We start from the raw sequence: 19,184 nt of genomic DNA on the forward strand, positions 1-19,184 counted from the left end.
TCATCCACGCTCAATATGGTGGCCTTTAGCCCTAGCAAACGCAAGTGTCAAAAAACTTCGTCTCCCATAACTCGTAGTTTTTTTCATCTCTGTCGAAACATAATCTATTCCATCGGCTTCCATGTTCCCTCCTGGGCCCATAACCTGTTGGTGCTGTCATCTTCAGGACAGGAATACCGGCTTACTTAACGGAGGAATAAACACACATGTTCATCGTTGGTGTTTCAACCAGAACGCGGGAAAATGCCCATTCTTTATTTTCGCACATGCGCAGTTGTACATCTCTCATAGGGCATAACTGTACCAGTGTAAGAACACAATTTATAACATATTAGTCTATATGTTAACAGAGCTTAAAATCAAGAAATTCAACCAAGACAAAAAAGACAAGGCCGAGGACAAAGTCTACTTCTGGAGAAACCCTGACAAAAGAAGCCGCTAACTTCTATCCACTCCGGTCTTACCAACGCTCTACAACCAGCGCCTCATCCGCTTCCAGCGGCAGTTTTTTATCCAACGAGAGACTGGGTCGACGGAAGCGCGGAGGTGGCCGCGGTCACGTGTACCGATGAGATGCCGTACACGACGTGGTAAGAAGAAACGACAACCAGAGGCAGAGGGGTCCCAGAACCCACGGGACTGAGTGTCTTTAATTTATCAAGCAAGATATTGAGTCCTGCCCATGTCTCCTTGCTTAATAAAGGGTTATATTTTGTGCCTACAACTCAGTGCAACGATTTCGATGTTAATGTAGACATGTTTAAGTTTTTTTTTTAGAAACATCCGTTTAAGGGAATAGTTCAGCTCCCCTAATCGTGATATTTCAACTGAACATGTAGGTGGCTCACCTGCACATATTCCGACTCCTTTCAGAAGTAAGTTATTTTGTACCTCCAGCCAATCGCAATCACTCTATTGAGACATATTGCAGACTCGTTGAAAAATATGTTGGTAATCTCCTTAAGAACAAACAGGAGTACATATCTTTTCAAAATTTACCCAAGGATGAAAAACAAGCGTTGCTTGATTTACAATTCGATACATCAGTTCTTACCCGCCTGCTGATAAGGGTGGGTCAGTTGTACTCATGGATAGGACAGTTTATGTAAATGAGTGTCACAGACAACTGCTTGACAACACCTTTTACAAGAAACTCAGAAGTGACCCCACTTCCCAATTTCAGAACACTATATTTTCTGTCCTAGATGGGTATTTAAGTTCTGGTCAAATCACCAAAAAAGAACACGATTTTTTGGCTATTCAACACCCTAAAATTGGTACTTTCTATACTTTGCCGAAATTACACAAGAATGTTACAAAACCTCCAGGGCGCCCTATTGTAGCGGGCATTGATGCAGTAACAGCCCCTTTATCGACCTATGTTGACTTTTTTATTAGATCTCTCGCAGAACAGCTCCCCTCCTTTGTAAAGGACACTAGCAGTATGATCTATATTATTGAATCTCTTGATCCTCTCCCTGATAATACCTTGTTAGTTACTTTTGATGTTGAGTCGTTATACATTCATATTCCACACAAGGGCGGTATTGAAGCCATGAAACATTTTCTTCTGCAACGTGACCCTATTTTAAATTTACGTCATTTAGCAGACGCTCTTATCCAGAGCGACTTACAAATTGGTGCATTCACCTTATAGCCAGTGGGATAAATGAACCTACAGGATCGGGATGTTAGCGGAGAACGACAGGGTGTTGTCCAGGGTCACGCCAAGGCTCTTCGCACTCTGGGAGGAGGACACAACGGAGTTGTCAACCGTGATGGCGAGATCATGGAACAGGCAGTCCTTCCCCGGGAGGAAGAGCAGCTCCGTCTTGCCAAGGTTCAGCTTGAGGTGGTGATCCGTCATCCATACTGATATGTCTGCCAGACATGCAGAGATGCGATTCGCCACCTGGTTATCAGAAGGGGGAAGGAGAAGATTAGTTGTGTATCGTCAGCGTAGCAATGATAGGAGAGGCCATGTGAGGATATGACAGAGCCAAGTGACTTGGTGTATAGCGAGAATAGGAGAGGGCCTAGAACTGAGCCCTGGGGGACACCAGTGGTGAGAGCACGTGGTGCGGAGACAGCTTCTCGCCACGCCACTTGGTAGGAGCGACCGGTCAGGTAGGACGCGATCCAAGAGTGAGCCGCGCCGGAGATGCCCAGCTCGGAGAGGGTGGAGAGGAGGATCTGATGGTTCACAGTATCAAAGGCAGCAGACAGGTCTAGAAGGACGAGAGCAGAGGAGAGAGAGTTAGCTTGAACCCCTAATGAACTACCTTCCAGTGCATGCATGATAACATTGGCTGAAATAGTACTCACACACAACTACTTCATGTTTCTACATGATTTCTTTATTCAGACGAAGGGTACCGCTGTGGGATCCCCTATGGCTCCTAACTATGCTAATTTGTATGTGGGTTACATTGAGAAACAGTCAATTTTCAATCCTCTCAAAAATGTTTTCTTGCCTAACATTATTATTTGGAAACGGTACATTGATTATATTTTTGTTCTATGGAGGGGTGATTCGAAACAGCTCCAGGCATTCCATGCTTTTCTTAACTCTTGTTCTGAGCACCTGAGATTTATTATGCAATCTAACACACGTCAAATCAGTTTCCTTGATCTTCTGATTTTGTGTGAGGATAATGTTCTATACACTGATCTTTACAGGAAACCTACTGATCGTAACAGTTTGTTGAGGGCTGATAGTTGTCACCCGCTTCCTTTGAAAAACAGTTTGCCCTACAGCCAATTCTGTCGAATCAAAAATAATTTGTAAAAAACAATCAGATTTCGACCGTAATATGGCTGAGACGCAAAGAAAATTCAAGGAGAGGGGGTACAAAAATGGTCAGATTAATACTGCCATTGAGAAAATTCAAAACAGATCGAGACCTGATCTCTTTCAAAGACAGTCTCGCAAAAAGATGCATTCTTGCGTTCTAACTACACGCTATTCAAAGTGCTCTGAACAAATTAAGGGAATCGTTTACAAACATTGGCACATTCTAAGATCCGATGACAGTATTGGTAATGTATTTTCAGACCCTCCCTTGGTTGTATTCTCACGGGGCAGAAATCTCAGAGATCAATTGGTAAACTCTGATTTACCACCCCTAAATATCCCCGCACAACGTCTATTTGCGCCTCTACCGGATGGAAACTACAAGTGTAACGGCTGAGCTCAATGCAATGGCACTTACAAATGTAGATCCTTCAAACACCCCCAAACAGGGAAACGGATCCCAATCAAAGGTGTTATTACGTGCTCCACTAAGGCAGTTATTTATCTTATAACTTGTCCTTGTGGTGAAAATTATGTGGGTAAAACAAAGCGCGAATTAAAAGTACGAATATCAGAGCATCGTAGCACCATTAGGTGCAAAAACTCGACATACCCAGTCGCTGCCAACTTTTTGGTAGCGAACCACTCGATTTCTTCCCTACGTTATATCGGCATCGAACAGGTCACCCTCCCTAGGAGAGGGGGTGACCTCGACAACTTATTGATAAAACGAGAGGCTGCCTGGATCTTTAATTTAAAGACCCTTGCTCCCTTCGGTCTCAACGTAGACTTTGATTTGAAGCCATTCTTGTGATTTTGCTATTCATTGTAAATGTTGTGGGCTTATGTAGCCAAGTATCCATGATCATATGCTATCCATGTTTTTTGTATGTTTTTATCTGCGAATTGGCCAATGCTATTAGGCCACACCCGGCCATGATTACAGACACCTGCGTCACACCCGTCGCTATGGGCGGCCCATAGGGGGCCGGGCCCGCCCCCCAAAATGCTTGTGCCCCCCCCCCACTTGAGGCACAGATCTCTTAAAAAAATTACTTTAATTTTATATTAAAATAGTTGCTAATTTTGTGTTGCATTAATGTTGCATTCTTTATCATTAAAACATTAAAATTATAAAGAAACAATGGTGTGATTTTGTTTGATTGATGTGAATCTACACTGCAACAGCCTATCACGGCCTTAATAAAAAGAAAGTTAGGCTACGTACGTGACGTAGCCTACGTCAGTGTAGCCGCTCAACAGTTACCGCGCATTTTTGAAAGCTGGATGAGTTTTCGCCGGCTTACTCGCTTCATTTCGTCATGGATATCCGTAAGTGGTTGAAAAGCCCACCAACAGTCTCCTCTGCCAAATTGGATACGACACCGACGCCTCCTGATGTAGTTGGAGAAGGAGACCCTGGACGACAGTCTGAGCCTGATGCTAGTAGCTCCGTGGAGTCCGACCCTGGGCCTGGCAGGACCTGCAGATCAAGTGCAACCGCGACTGGGGCAGCATTTGGGCCACAACTGCCTGTTGAATCAGTGGGTGTGAGTGACCTCGGCATGGACAAACCCAAACAGGTTGTGTTGAGGAAATATCTAGTCAAAATGTTTGGTTAAAAAAAACGATCATTTTCCTCTAGCTGGTATTTGAACAGGGACTGGTTTGAGTACTCGGTGGAAAAGGACTCCGCATTTTGTTATGCATGCAGGAAATTCAAATATGTATCATCGGACGCGACCTTCTCCATTAAGGGATTTAATGATTGGAAACATGCAATTGGAACAGGCAAGGGCTTAAATAAGCATGCAGCTTCAAAAGAACATTTAGCCTGTGAAGCAATGTGGAGAGTTTCAGAAAAACGTAGAGAGATAGGAAAATAGATTTCCACTCTCTTAAATTCAGAGCAACTGGCTCGCAACAGATACTACATGTCAGCTGTAATTGATATGCTGGAGTTTTTAGTGGTGAATCAATTGCCGTTACGTGGAGATAATGCTGGTTTTGCCAGTGTGCTAGATGATAATAGCTCAATGGGGCTGTTTTTGTCTCTCTTTGAGTACACCATGCGCAAAGATCCTGAACTGACACGGATTACAAAAACAATCCCACAGAATGCACGCTATACCAGCCCACAGATACAAAACGAGATTATCGAAATGATGAGCAAACCCGTGACAGAGGAGATAGTGAGACAAGTCGGCGATAGCTGGTATTCAATTAAAGTGGATGGCACACAGGATCCTTTAGGCCAAGAAAACATATCTGTAGTTATGCGTTTTGTTGACAAACTATGGTCTGTGTGAGCCCTTCTTGGTAATGGCCACATATGAGAAAGGTGATGCAGAGGCTCTGACGGGTGTCATCATTGATGAGCTCACCAGCGCCGGACTCAGCATGGACAAAATCCTGAGTCAAGTTTATGATGGCGCATCACTCATGTCTGGCAGGCATGGTGGTGTGCAGAAATTGCTCCAAAACAAGCTGGATCGTAACATACCATATATTCACTGCTTTAATCACCAACTTCATCTGGTTGTGATTCATGCCATGTCCAGTGAAGCAGCTGTCGATAATTTTTTTGGAGTATGCAACATGCTGTACAACTTAATCAGGATGCCAACCGTGGCTATTCTGTACACCGTGGCTATTCTGGTCCTGAAACGTCTCTTGGACCAGAGATGGACTGGCCACTTGGCAACGGTCAAAGTTGTGGTGAAGAGTTTTTTCACGACATATCCACATTACTGACCGAGGTGGAAAACACACGAGGCCTTGGAGCGGAGGTGCGCGTCGAGGCTACGGGGCTGCTTCGTGCCATTACGCAGCGCAGTTTTCTTTTCATTGCGCACCTTGTTATGAAACTGTTGTCACTTTTCGAGCAGCCTACCAGACTACTACAGGCCGAAGATATTGACTTGTTCACTGCGGTGACACTTGTGAATAGCGCTTCTGACTGCGTGAAGACACTGCGCACAGAAAACGAGTTTTCTGCACTGTGGGATCTCTGCGCTCCTCCAGCATCGGCCACCGAGGCTGTGCCGGTGACCGACCCTGGTCCAAGCAAGTGAAGACGCACAATTAATAAGAACCTCCGCGGATTTGCAGTTGAAGAAACAGTTGGTCAGCAACAAAGTGACAGATGAAAAGACTGAGTTCATGAGATTGTTTTACAGTGTTATCGATGCTGTGCAAGGAGAGATGAATGCTCGTTTTGGAGAGCGCAGTAGCGAGCTCATTGGCGCACTGGCTGCTTTGAACCCAGAGGCCGAGGATAATTTCCTGGACCCATCAAAGGTAACCCCTCTCCTGCTATTAGCTGGAACTGATGTGGTTGAATCTGAATATACTGTGGCTCGTGAGTTCCTGGTGATGAAAATGACTGAAACCCCGGGTTCCCCCCGAAGATGGAAAATTGACAATAGCCAACATCCTCAGCACATTCAACTGTGCACTCCAGACTGTTCTCACAGCCTACACACTTGCCCTAACTTTAGGAGCTTCCACAGCAATGTGTGAAAACTCATTTTCCACACTCAAAAGCATCTTCTCAGAGCATCGGCGCAGTATGCTGCACAGACGCAAGGCCCAGCTGATTTAAGCTTGCTTTTGAAAAGGACCTCACTCACAAGTTTAAGTCCGAGTGGAAGGATACTTTGATGAGGAGGTTCTGCTCGGAGAAACGCCGCCTCCCGCTGTACTGACAGGAGGGACTGGAGAGAGGACAGCGCTGCCTCCACTCAAAGTACCGGTAGGTTCAAAGTCTCTGTGTGTGTATATGCGTGTGTGTGTCTCATGGCAATGCATATCCCTCTGTTGACTGCTTTAAAATGCAATGTTTGAGAGATGCTTCTGGTGTTACATCTTAATATGTTGTATAGTCAAGTGTTTTATGGATATTCATAACATTGCTTCTATGTAATGTGGTGTAGGCTATAGGCTACCTGGTCATATTGCTGTTGGTTATGTTTAATGTGATGATTACGTGCTGCGCAAATAGAGGATACGATTATTATAAATATACGTACTGTATGCTAATAATAATTGTGCCCTGCCCTCCCATGCATTTCATATGCCCCCCTTAAGACTGAGGTCTGGCGACGGGTCTGCGCTCAGCAAGGAAGAAGCCACTGCTCCAAAACCGCCATAAAAAAGGCAGACTACGATTTGCAACTGCACATGGGGACAAAGATCCTACTTTTTGGAGAAATGTCCTCTGGTCTGATGAAACAAAAATAGAACTGTTTGGCCATAATGACCATCGTTATGTTCGGAGGAAAAAAGGGGGCCCTTGCAAGCCGAAGAACACCATCCCAACCGTGAAGCACGGGGGTGGCAGCATCATGCTGTGGGGGTGCTTTGCTGCAGGAGGGACTGGTGCACTTCACAAAATAGATGGCATCATGAGGAAGGGAAATGATGTGGATATATTGAAGCAACATCTCAAGACATCAGTCAGGAAGTTAAAGCTTGGTCGCAAATGGGTTATCCAAATGGACAATGACCCCAAGCATACTTCCAAAGTTGTGGCAAAATGGCTTAAGGACAACAAAGTCAAGGTATTGAAGTGGCCATCACAAAGCCCTGACCTCAATCCTATAGAAAATTTGTGGGCAGAACTGAAAAAGTGTGTGCAAGCAAGGAGGCCTACAAACCTGACTCAGTTACACAAGCTCTGTCAGGATGAATGGGCCAAAATCCACCCAAATTATTGTGGGAAGCTTGTAGAAGGCTACCCGAAATGTTTGACCTAAGTTAAACAATTTAAAAGCAATGCTACCCAATACTAATTGAGTGTATGTAAACGTCTGACCCGCTGGGAATGTGATGAAAGAAATAAAAGCTGAAATAAATCATTCTCTCTACTATTATTCTGATATTTCACATTCTTAAAATAAAGTGGTGATCCTAACTGACCTAAGACAGGGAATTTTTACTAGGTTTAAATTTCAGTAATTCTGAAAAACTGAGTTTAAATGTATTTGGCTAAGGTGTATGTAAACATCTGACTTCAACTGTACATACAGACTTGAAAATCACTGGCCACTTTAATAAATGGAACACTAGTCACTTTAATAATGTTTACATACCTTGCACTACTCATCTCATATGTATATACTGTATTCTATAATATTCTACTGTATCTTAGTCCATGCCGCTCTGTCATTGCTTGTCCATATATGTATATATTCTTAAATTCCATTCCTTACTTAGATTTGTGTGAATTGGGTATATGTTGTGAAATTGTTAGATATTACTTGTTAGATATTACTGCACTGTCGGAGCTAGAAGCACAAGCATTTCGCTACAACCGCAATAACATCTGCTAACCATGTGTATGTGACCAATACATTTGATTTTGATTTATATATATATATATATATATATATACAAAAGTATGTGGACAACCCTTCAAATGAGTGGATTCTGGTATTTCAGACACACCTGTTGTTGACAGGCGTATAATTTCGAGCACACAGCCATGCAATCTCCCTAGAAAAACATTAGCAGTAGAATGGCCTTACTGAAGAGCTCAGTGACTTTCAATGTGGCACCGTCATAGGATGCCACCTTTCCAACAAGTCAGTTCGTCAAATTTCTGCCCTGCTAGAGCTGCCCCGGTCAACTGCAAGTGCTGTTATTGTGAAGTGGAAACTTCTAGGAGGAAAAAAAAACCGGCTTGGCACAGGCTGAGTGCCGCTATGTGAAAGACTTCGGTGAAGAAATTATTCATAAAGGTCTGAATATTTGTGCAAATGTTTTAATTAATTTAAGAAAGATCGTACAGCACATTGTAGCATTAACAAAAGCACTGTTTACACGATCCAATCTCACTCCCCCCCACCCCCCTGATACAAATTACAACCAATTTGTTTTAGCTCAAAATAGTTAAATCATAATCATTTGCATTTGAAACATCAGTAGTCCTTCATTTCTAGTGAACCTTTCCATCATTATTCAGGCACGTGAGGTTTGGTCACTTCACATATTATGAAGTTAACACTTCTCTTTCACATCACTGACGGCAACAGTAAATGGATTTGATACAGTTCAGGGAGTCTGACCATTTTACTGCTGGTAAAAATCCTGAAGCCTGAAGAGACTGTTGGCTGTAGAAGAGGGTAAGAAGCCTTCCCTTCTGTTCCTCTGTGGCCTCCCTGGAACATGACAGTCAGTCGACCATTTTGTTTGATTCAGAATCTCTTGCTCTTCATCGTCGTCCTCAGTAGCCGTCTCCTCCCCCTCGTCTTCCTTCTGACGTAATAATGGTAGTTCCAGGTCTGGGCTGTTTTTGACGGGCAGCTGTCTCAACGAGTGAACTTTACCTGGAGTACATTAGAAAAAGAACACAGAATGACTGTATATGAAGGCTAGCCAGTTGAAATACTGTACCTTTCTGTTAGCCTTTCGGAACAGTCGGCAGAGCTGGCTTCAATAACAAGCAATTACAACATACCTAATATACCGACTACACCAGGAATAGACAGACAACAATTTGCTTTCATTTTACAGTGTATGGTACGACATCCAGCTTACTTTTGGAATAGTAGGTTTTCAGTCCCACGTGTAAAGAGATACCAGACACACAGACAGCGAAACCCATCCAGTTGAGTCCACTCATCCTGTCCCCCATCAGACCTGCTGCCAGCAGCAGGGTACACAGCTCCTACAGGGGACCGGGAGGGTACATTAGGGGGAGATGGACAACACAGGGAGAGATGGTGCGCGTGAAAATAACCAATTCATGTGAGGGAGCAGGTGTGTGCAGAGCAGGGGTTGAAACCGGTTCAGGGAACAGAACAGAAAACCGTAAAACAACAACATTTGTCATGGAACAGAATCAGAAATAGGAACAAAAGTGATCTATACTGTTCCGGAACAGAACCGTTATATTAAAATCATGGGAACCGTGTAGTAACATTATTTTATGTTCAGGGCATTATTTTCCAGTCCCCACAAAAAAACGCAACTAAGTGCCTATGCAAAGCCCTCACTCTGTCACTTAGAAACGTATTCCAGTGTCTGCCTGTCTGCCAGCTGAACATCTTTACCAGTGTGTGCGTGTAGGCTACCTGCCCCGCCCCCTCCGAAGCATAGACTAGTAGCCTACTGACGTTACAAGCGTGATTCAGAAATTAGGGAGAGATTTTTAATTAGAGAAATTGATTTACCTTTTTCAATGCTAGTTAAGGATATTATAGTTATCACATTTCACATTGGGTTTGTTTACTACAAAAAGGTAAGGTGTGTTTTATTTTAATTCAGGTGCCGCTCTGCACACACAAGCTTCAAGCTTGTTAGCTAGCTAGCTAGCGAGCTGGTCCAACGTTAAGCCAACGCTCTGAAGTTCAAAGACATTCAAAGTTCCTTCATAGAAGTCGCTCCTCCGTAGGTATAATTCTAACTTATTGTTGAAGTAATTTAATGTTGAGCTAAATGCACACAAAAAATAATGGTTCTGTTCACAACGAAACGATTGGAATATAATTTTGGTTCAAACCCCTGGTGCAGAAGGATACAGAGTGTGACTTGTGATATACACGGTTATCCTCCATACCTTAAAGATGCCTGCTATGGAGAGAGTGAGACTGGAGGTCTTTGAGACTAGCAGGAACTCTGAGAAGCCCAGGCCAAATGCCAGCGATCCGCCTATACTCAGTGTGGCCAGAGAGTAGAGCAGGGGAGAGAGCTCATTCACACGGAACAGCTTCTCCGAGGTACTCAGGCTCAGCCCTGTCGAAAGAATCAGACGGAGAGAAATCGTTCTGCACTGACACACAAATAGAGGCACTATGTCATGCCCAGACTGACAGGTTAGAGAGCATAGTAAACGTCTTACCTTCATTAAAGAGGAAGAGTGGGAAGAGACCCATGAACATGAGCGGCTGTAGGTGGTACATGGTGTCTATTGGGTTCTGGAGCCCTGTGGAGTAGAATGTGGAAGAGGCTGGGGTTTACTGGACTGAATGCCTAATCAGGGAATAAAAGGACAAGTCCAAGACCCAACGTGACCGATATGGTTTTTGGGGTCCGATTCCAATTTTGGGGGGGACAATTACCGCTGTCATTTTTTTCACACTGGATTCTCATAAAGTGCCATCCAAAAGAGCAACTGTCCAATAACTATTCTTCAAATGTTGATTGTATACATTGTGACAATAATGACATCATGAGAATGGCCGCAAGTGTTCAGATAAGCATGAGATTCCCTTTTTTCATACGATTGAATTATCGTCCGATACCGATATGAGGGTAAAAGGTCAATATCGACCGAACTACCCAACAACAACACAATGACAGTCGGTAACTAGTCTCCATAGGCAGACTGGTTGCCTCCCACATTAACAACGTTCCGACATACAGTCGTGGTCCAAAGTTTTGAGAATGACACAAGTATTGGTCTTCACAAAGTTTGCTGCTTCAGTGTTTTTGGATATTTTTGTCAGATGTTACTATGGTATACTAAAGTATAATTACAAGCATTCCATAAGTGTCAAAGGCTTTTATTGACAATTACATTAAGTTTATGCAAAGAGTCAATATTTACAGTGTTGACCATTCTTTTTCAAGACCTCTGCAATCCGCTCTGCATGCTGTCAATTAACTTCTGTGCCACATCCTGACTGATGGCAGCCCATTCTTGCATAATCAATGCTTGGAGTTAGTCCAAATTTGTGGGTTTCTGTTTGTCCACCCGCCTCTTGAGGATTGACCACAAGTTCTCAATGGGATTAAGGTCTGGGGAGTTTCCCAATTTCAATGTTTTGTTCCCCGAGCCACTTAGTTATCACTTTTGCCTTATGGCAAGGTGCTCCATCATGCTGGAAAAGGCATTGTTCGTCACCAAACTGTTCTTGGATGGTTGGGAGAAGTTGCTCTCTGAGGAAGTGTTGGTACCATTCTTTATTCATGGCTGTGTTCTTAGGCAAAATTGTGAGTGAGCCCACTCCCTTGGCTGAGAAGCAACCCCACACATGAATGGTCTCAGGATGCTTTACTGTTGGCATGACACAAGACTGATGGTAGCGCTCACCTTGTCTTCTCCGGACAAGCTTTTCTCCGGATGCCCCAAACAATCGGAAAGGGGATTCATCAGAGAAAATGACTTTACCCCAGTCCTCAGCAGTCCAATCCCTGTACCTTTTGCAGAATATCAGTCTGTCCCTGATGTTTTTCCTGGAGAGAAGTGGCTTCCTCACTGACCTTCTTGACACCAGGCCATCCTCCAAAAGTCTTCGTCTCACTGTGTGTGCAGATGCACTCACACCTGCCTGCTGCCATTCCTAAGCAAGCTCTGCACTGGTGGTGCCCCGATCCCGCAGCTGAATCAACTTTAGGAGACGGTCCTGGCGCTTGCTGGACTTTGTTGGGTGCCCTGAAGCCTTCTTCACAACAATTGAACCTCTCTCCTTGAAGTTCTTGATGATCCGATAAATGGTTGATTTAGGTGCAATCTTACTAGCAGCAATATCCTTGCCTGCGAAGCACTTTTTGTGCAAAGCAATGATGACGGCACTTGTTTCCTTGCAGGTAACCATGGTTAACAGAGGAAGAACAATGATTTCAAGCACCACCCTCCTTTTAAAGCTTCCAGTCTGTTATTCTAACTCAATCAGCAGGACAGAGTGATCTCCAGCCTTGTCCTCGTCAACACTCTCACCTGTGTTAACAAGAGAATCACTGACATGATGTCAGCTGGTCCTTTTGTGGCATGGCTGAAATGCAGTGGAAATGTTTTTGGGGGATTAAGTTCATTTTCATGGCAAAGAGGGACTTTGCAATTAATTGCAATTCATCTGATCACTCTTCATAACATTCTGGAGTATATGCAAATTGCCATCATAAAAACTGAGGCAGCAGACTTTGTGAAAATTAATATTTGTGTCATTCTCAAAACTTTTGACCACAACTGTACACAGTTTTCCTAGGTTTGGGATTCAGAGACTAGGTGGTAACTGACCCAGCTCTGCTTTCTGAATCAGGACCTGCGTGAGGGTCCACCGGATCCCGCCGATGAACGATGCCAGCAGTACCATGATGAAGCCCTCCATGTTAAACTGTGTCGACTTGAAGGTGAACATGAACAGACCGCTGGCTATCAGAAGGACCACCACCATCAAGTATGGGTTCTGGAGAAACAGGGCGACTTGGGGGGTCAGAACAGAAGTCTTGCTTTTGTCCACATGCAGACATTTGACAAAGGGCATAGAAACTCAGATACATGCATTGATTTACATAGAGGTAATGGAACCAAAGACTACCGGTCTTTGCGCTAAATTAGCGCTAATGATAGTTAACATTGGCTCGCAAAACTACCTTTGCTAAACTATTATTGCAAAAATCCAAAACTATCCCTTTAAATACACAAAGGAAGTTGAACTTCCTCCTACGCATTAAAAACATAATCCATTCACTTAATCATATAGCTCTTAACATTGAAAAGTGAGTGCAGAAGTAGAGAGCTGGTAGGAAAATCAATTTGGCATGTCTTTTTTAAACTGAGTTCCTAGATGGAAAGCTTGAAACTGCAGGGACATCAATTAGGCAGGTCTTGCCGCCTTTGTAGTAAATAATGAGCCAGGTATCACAGAGATGAATGTTGGAGGGGGTGACCATGTGAGGCCATTCCTACTATACACCTAGGAGCTGCATGAGAACAATTATGAGTGGGGCGTTTACATATTCACCGTTTACCGTGAATGTGGTCTCTGCGAACGCAAGAACGTAGTCTTTAAAACGTGCGTTTGCGAAAACAAAGCGAGATCGGATTGAATCCCAGCCTAAGCAGTTGTAGAATTTTTTTTCGCGCAATTCTGTGTCATGCAACACCCATGGATACTACTGGATAAACAATGACCAAGAAGAAACAACAACACTTATCCTATCTCAAGCGACCTACCGGCTCCTCTAGTTTAAACACCAATGAGAAGAAGAGGATGAAGAGCACTGCAGAAGACTTGGTCATTGTGTACCTGGAGGACACAACCAAAGACACATTTTAATGCCAGTCAAAACATTGACGGTCGTGCGAACCACAGATCAAAGTCAGCTAGGTATACATAGTAAGCACACGCACACTTACAAGCTGATGGTGATGAAGAGGAAGCTCCAATTGGACAGTCCGATGTCCAGCGCTGTTGCCATGGCTGAAAGAGACAGCTTTTTAGGACTGTTGATCACACCACGGCATACTGCTATATTCCAAGCGCCAAAGGATTTTAATTACATCTACCTCAATAACAAAGTCAGTGAGGGAAAGATAGGAAGGTGGTCATTCAAGAGTCATAACTTTGACTCTTGAATGTCAAAAACAAATCACATAGTTAGGTCATATTCATTGCACCATGTTGATTCATGACAACAGTAGAGACATTTGCACTGAGAGACTCTGTAACAGTAATATCTGACAAGCTGTAAGGTGCATTTAAGAAGTTACAGCCAAGATTCGGGGAAAGGAAAATAGGAGACAGTGGCTTCTTATCACAGATTGACTATGCCTTGTATGATGTAGACCGAAGTCCATGTCGATTATACCATGTAACCTGGACTAACACAAACAACTCAAACTGTTTGGCATAAATACCCCTAATATCTGCAAAGAGTGCCCACTAAAAAATCATCCATTGTATGTAGTGATTCACACACTCACCGATCGGGGCGACCTTGGAGAGGTAGTCTGTCCAGTTCACCATGACCCGAGGCTTCCCTGTCCTGCATTGCATGGCCGAGCGGGTCAGGGTAGAGAGACAGAAGATGACGGTGAGGTGGACCAGCGTCATGAACAGTGGGTAGTGGAAGCCCTTAGAGAGACACAGAGAGAGGTGGGAACACATTTTGCAAACAGTGACAGCGAGTTCAGCTACATGGGCACGGCATGCAAATCAATATACATACATCAAGGTAAAGGGTGGCTATTTGAAGAATCTCAAATATAACATATATTTTGATTTGTTTAACACTTTTTTTTGGTTACTACATGATTCCATATGTGTTATTTCATAGTTTTGATGTCTTCACTATTATTCTACAATGTAGAAAATATTAAAAATTAAGAAAAACCCTTGAATGAGTAGGTGTGTCCAAACCTTTGACTGGTACTGTATATAAATATATATATACACACACAAATGTGTTTTATTGTCACATACACCAGGTGCAGTGAAATGTGTCGTTTTACAGGCCGACGACCATAGCAGTACGGCCCATCTGGAGCAAACAATGGTTAAGTGCCTTGCTCAGGGACACAGACTGATTTTTCACCTTGTCAGCTTGGGTATTCAAACCAGTGATCTTTCGGTTACTGACCCAACGCTCTAACCACTGGGCTACCTGCCTTAAAATACCAAAATACCACGTTATGTCGCATGAGGAGTGTGAGCCAGCTTCAGACTCACCTTCATCAGCCACTTGTTATAAAAAGTGATGCCGATGGAGAAGACATAGTAAACGAGGACCAGGCTCACAGTGCGGACTGCCCGGCATAGGACCTGGACAGGGCAAGGCATTGTGCAGGTTCACCCTTCCCCGCAAGAACTACTGCAGGGGCACCATCTTCAAAAGGGAGCAATGTACCACGCTGTGCTGTGCTGAAGGCTGGGCAGGGAAAGGGGAGGGAAGAGGGAGAGAGAGAGAAAGATGGGAGTAGTTGACAATATAATTAAAGAGAAAATAACTCTGATATAATTTGCTGCTAGCTGAGCCTGAAACCTGGTCTCAGAGCATTTCGTATTATTCTGTATGTAAATCCGAGACTCAAATTTAGTACGATATGTTACGTTTAGTATCGTCAGAGATACTTTTGAGGAGATGGGAAACTCCATTGAAATCGTATTACGCCCATTGTGTACGTTGCCCATGCTATGTCAATGGGCCGTGTGGTGCATTCTGGGTGATTCTGGGACAAGGAGAGCTCTCCTTCAAGGAGTGAGCGAGAGTCAATTGGGCGCTAGCTCAAAAACCCAACACTAGCATGAATTTTGTCAACAAGAAGTACAATATTACAAATATTTTCCAAGATGTGAAATAATTAACTTGCTATCTGTAATATTGTATAGCTTTGGAATCGTGAAATTACATACTTTCGAGGAAAACCGCCATGTGTCTCAACTCATACCCTGACTTTGAGAAGGTATTAAAGTGACGATCAGCTTAGCAACCGCGTGATGCAGCATGACAACGTGAATGCGATTGGTCTACAGTCTGCTGGGTGGGGCGTTATACGTTCCTCCATTCATTGCCCAATGGGATTCCTATCTCCTCCTTTCTCTAATATCTCTGGTATTGTTACATAAGACAGATGGTTACTTAAGGCAAAAATGAGGAGGGTGGTTGGTTGGTCGTATAACGCGAACATCTAACAACCCAAAGTTTGTGAGTTCGAATCTCATCATGGACAACTTTAGTATTTTGGCGACTTTTCAAGTACTTACTACTTTTTAGCTACTTTGCAACTACTCAGCATGTTAGCTAACCCTTCCTCTAACCTTAAACCTTTTAGCTAACCCTTCCCCTAACCTAACTCCTAAACTTAACACTAACCTTGCTAACGTTAGCGACCTAACTAACATTAGCCACCTAGCTAGAATTCGTAGCATTTCATACGTTTTGCAAATTCATAACATATTGTATATTTTGCAAATTCGTAAAATATAATATGATCTATAATTCGTAACATATCATACGAAATGGGTGATGATATCCACAAATTAATACATACTACACAAAACGTATTATACTAAATGGAGTGTATCGGGACTCATAAAGAACAATACGCAATGCTCTGAGACCAGGTTGCTGCGAGCATGTGACTGAGAGTACAGAGTTGAACTATCTGTTTGACCAGTCTTATCAGTGAGCGAACTCCAATGTTTAAGTTGGCACTGACACTGGCATAGGTTTACGTGTGTCTGGTGGTAATACTACACATGAACATACAGATTTTACCAAAGTGTTCATGTTTAACATTGTAGCAGTCACCAGAACAGCCGGTGGCCAAACTAAATAGATGCATTGCTGATGACACTGGAAAGCACAAACCAGGGCCATATGGCTAACCACGGGGCTAGTAGTCGATAACTTGCTAGCTAGCTGCGGTTGTCAGCTAGCTGCACCAGAGATCTTATGAAAAACGTGTAAAACTGTGGCTTCAATCTGGTTGAATTCACCAGCTGGCGAACGGCGGCGGTAACGTTAGCTAGCAAGCAAACTAGTTAATCAAAGTTTGGCAAGTCCCGTTGGCTGCTGTGCAAAGCTAGGTCTAATTTCATTGTAATTGAAAATAAATAACGTAACGTTGACTAGCAATCTGACCAAATAAAATAAAAAAAACATATGGCTGTAATGGAAACATTGTTTTACTCACCAATTTACAGTAACGTTACTTTTGTTGTTGGCAACTAGTCGCTCCACTCTACACACGGTCCACGGCATCGCCCATCCATAGTATTTTTTAACAATAAATCTATACAAAAGGTACACGGCGAACAAGTATACGTAAAGAATATACAAAGAACAGTAGGGGCGGGGCGAAGGGGTACAGTAACACATTACACAAAGCCCTTAAGGGGCATACACACATTTATAATTCTAACAGCTTTTTAGTTGGTATTTAATTGTCTTAAAATATTGTTCAATGTCTTTTTGTAACGTAAGAAAAGGGGGTGTTTTATTTGTGAATATGAAATTTGGCCAAAAGAATAATGAAATTATAACATAACGTTGTTTACAATTATTTCTATCGTAGGTGAAGAATCTTAGCAGTCCACCTCTCCATAAAATCTTAATAAATATGTTCAACTATAAATCTACTGATGTCTTGCCACAGATTACTTACATGAATACAGTGCCAAAAAAGATGCAACACCGTTACTGGGTGGTCGTTACAAACAGGTACAATTTGAATGTATGTCTTTTTTCAACTTCATATAGTGGTTTGCAGGATAATATTTATGAATAATTTTAAAATAAACTTTTGTTAATCAGTAGGTATGTGTGAGGCAACATCGAAAGTTTTTCCCAACAGATATTATCAATAAAACGATTCCAAAAAGGTATAGGCACATATAGCTCAATTGTTGTTGAATGGACCAAAAGAAAAACAACATTTTCCTAATGATGAGTCAACAGGGGTAATCGAAGGTAGGTTCTGAGGGTCAGGTCTTAAGACGTTCCTGAATAATAAAGCAACACCTGAGGGAATGACATCCCGCGACCGGGAGACCCATGGGGCGGCGCACAATTGGCCCAGCGTCGTCCAGGGTAGGGGAGGGAATGGCCGGCAGGGATTATTATTTTTTTTTATTTTTTTTATTTAACCAGGTAAGCCAGTTGAGAACAAGTTCTCATTTACAACTGCGACCTGGCCAAGATAAAGCAAAGCAGTGCGATAAAAACAACAACACAGAGTTACATATGGGGTAAAAAAAATACATAAAGTCAAAAAATACAACAGAAAATATATATACAGTGTGTGCAAATGTAGCAAGTTATGGAGGTAAGGCAATAAATAGGCTATAGTGCAAAATAATTAAAATTAGTATTAACACTGGAATGCTAGATGTGCAAGAGATTATGTGCAAATAGAGATACTGGGGTGCAAAAGAGCAAAATAAATAACAATATAGGGATGAGGTATTTGGGTGGGATAATTTCAGATGGGCTGTGTACATGTGCAGTGATCGGTAAGGTGCTCTGACAACTGATGCTTAAAGTTAGTGAGGGAGATAAGAGTCTCCAGCTTCAGAGATTTTTGCAATTCGTTCCAGTCATTGGCAGCAGAGAACTGGAAGGAATGGCGGCCAAAGGAGGTGTTGGCTTTGGGAATGACCAGTGAGATATACCTGCTGGAGCGCAGACTACGGGTGGGTGCTGCTATGGTGACCAATGAGCTAAGATAAGGCGGGGATTTGCCTAGCAGTGATTTATAGATGGCCTGGAGCCAGTGGGTTACGACGAATATGTAGTGAGGACCAGCCAACAAGAGCGTACAGGTCACAGTGGTGGGTAGTGTATGGGGCTTTGGAGACAAAACGGATGGCACTGTGATAGACTACATCCAATTTGCTGAGTAGAGTGTTGGAGGCTATTTTGTAAATGACATCGCCGAAGTCAAGGATCGGTAGGATAGTCAGTTTTACGAGGGCATGTTTGGCAGCATGAGTGAAGGAGGCTTTGTTGCGAAATAGGAAGCCGATTCTAGATTTAACTTTGGATTGGAGATTCTTAATGTGAGTCTGGAAGGAGAGTTTATAGTCTAACCAGACACCTAGGTATTTGTAGTTGTCCACATACTCTAGGTCAGACCCGTCGAGAGTGGTGATTCTAGTCGGGTGGGCGGGTGCCAGCAGCATTCGATTGAAAAGCATGCATTTAGTTTTACTAGTGTTTA

The 19,184-nt window shown here is 43.1% G+C and overlaps 1 protein-coding gene across 1 annotated transcript; it reads right to left on the reverse strand.

Annotated features, from left to right (window-relative positions):
• Positions 1-8,542: 8,542 nt before the first annotated feature.
• Positions 8,543-17,316, reverse strand: LOC311150332 (solute carrier family 35 member C2-like). The gene is made up of 10 exons (XM_084187737.1): positions 17,160-17,316; positions 15,193-15,391; positions 14,448-14,598; positions 13,881-13,944; positions 13,698-13,770; positions 12,759-12,927; positions 10,638-10,721; positions 10,356-10,531; positions 9,335-9,464; positions 8,543-9,123 (listed from the first exon to the last, which is right to left on the reverse strand). Exons 2-10 carry the CDS (start codon positions 15,301-15,303, stop codon positions 8,867-8,869), a joined length of 1,215 nt encoding a protein of 404 aa, XP_084043863.1. The 5' UTR covers positions 15,304-15,391; positions 17,160-17,316; the 3' UTR covers positions 8,543-8,866.
• Positions 17,317-19,184: the final 1,868 nt, after the last annotated feature.

Source organism: Coregonus lavaretus, assembly GCF_964263955.1.
Source record: "Coregonus lavaretus genome assembly, chromosome: 22".
Taxonomy (NCBI): Eukaryota; Metazoa; Chordata; class Actinopteri; order Salmoniformes; family Salmonidae; genus Coregonus; species Coregonus lavaretus.

Bases quoted from the DNA above. Each gene is read 5' to 3' on its own strand.
- LOC311150332 (XM_084187737.1), bottom strand. From the start codon at position 15,303: ATGCCTTGCCCTGTCCAGGTCCTATGCCGGGCAGTCCGCACTGTGAGC. The intron at 13,945-14,447 runs GTGAGTGTGTGA...TGTCTCTTTCAG, and splicing joins CTCCAAGGTCGCCCCGATCG to CCATGGCAACAGCGCTGGAC. The intron at 12,928-13,697 runs GTAGGTCGCTTG...CTGTTTCTCCAG, and splicing joins TGTTTAAACTAGAGGAGCCG to AACCCATACTTGATGGTGGT.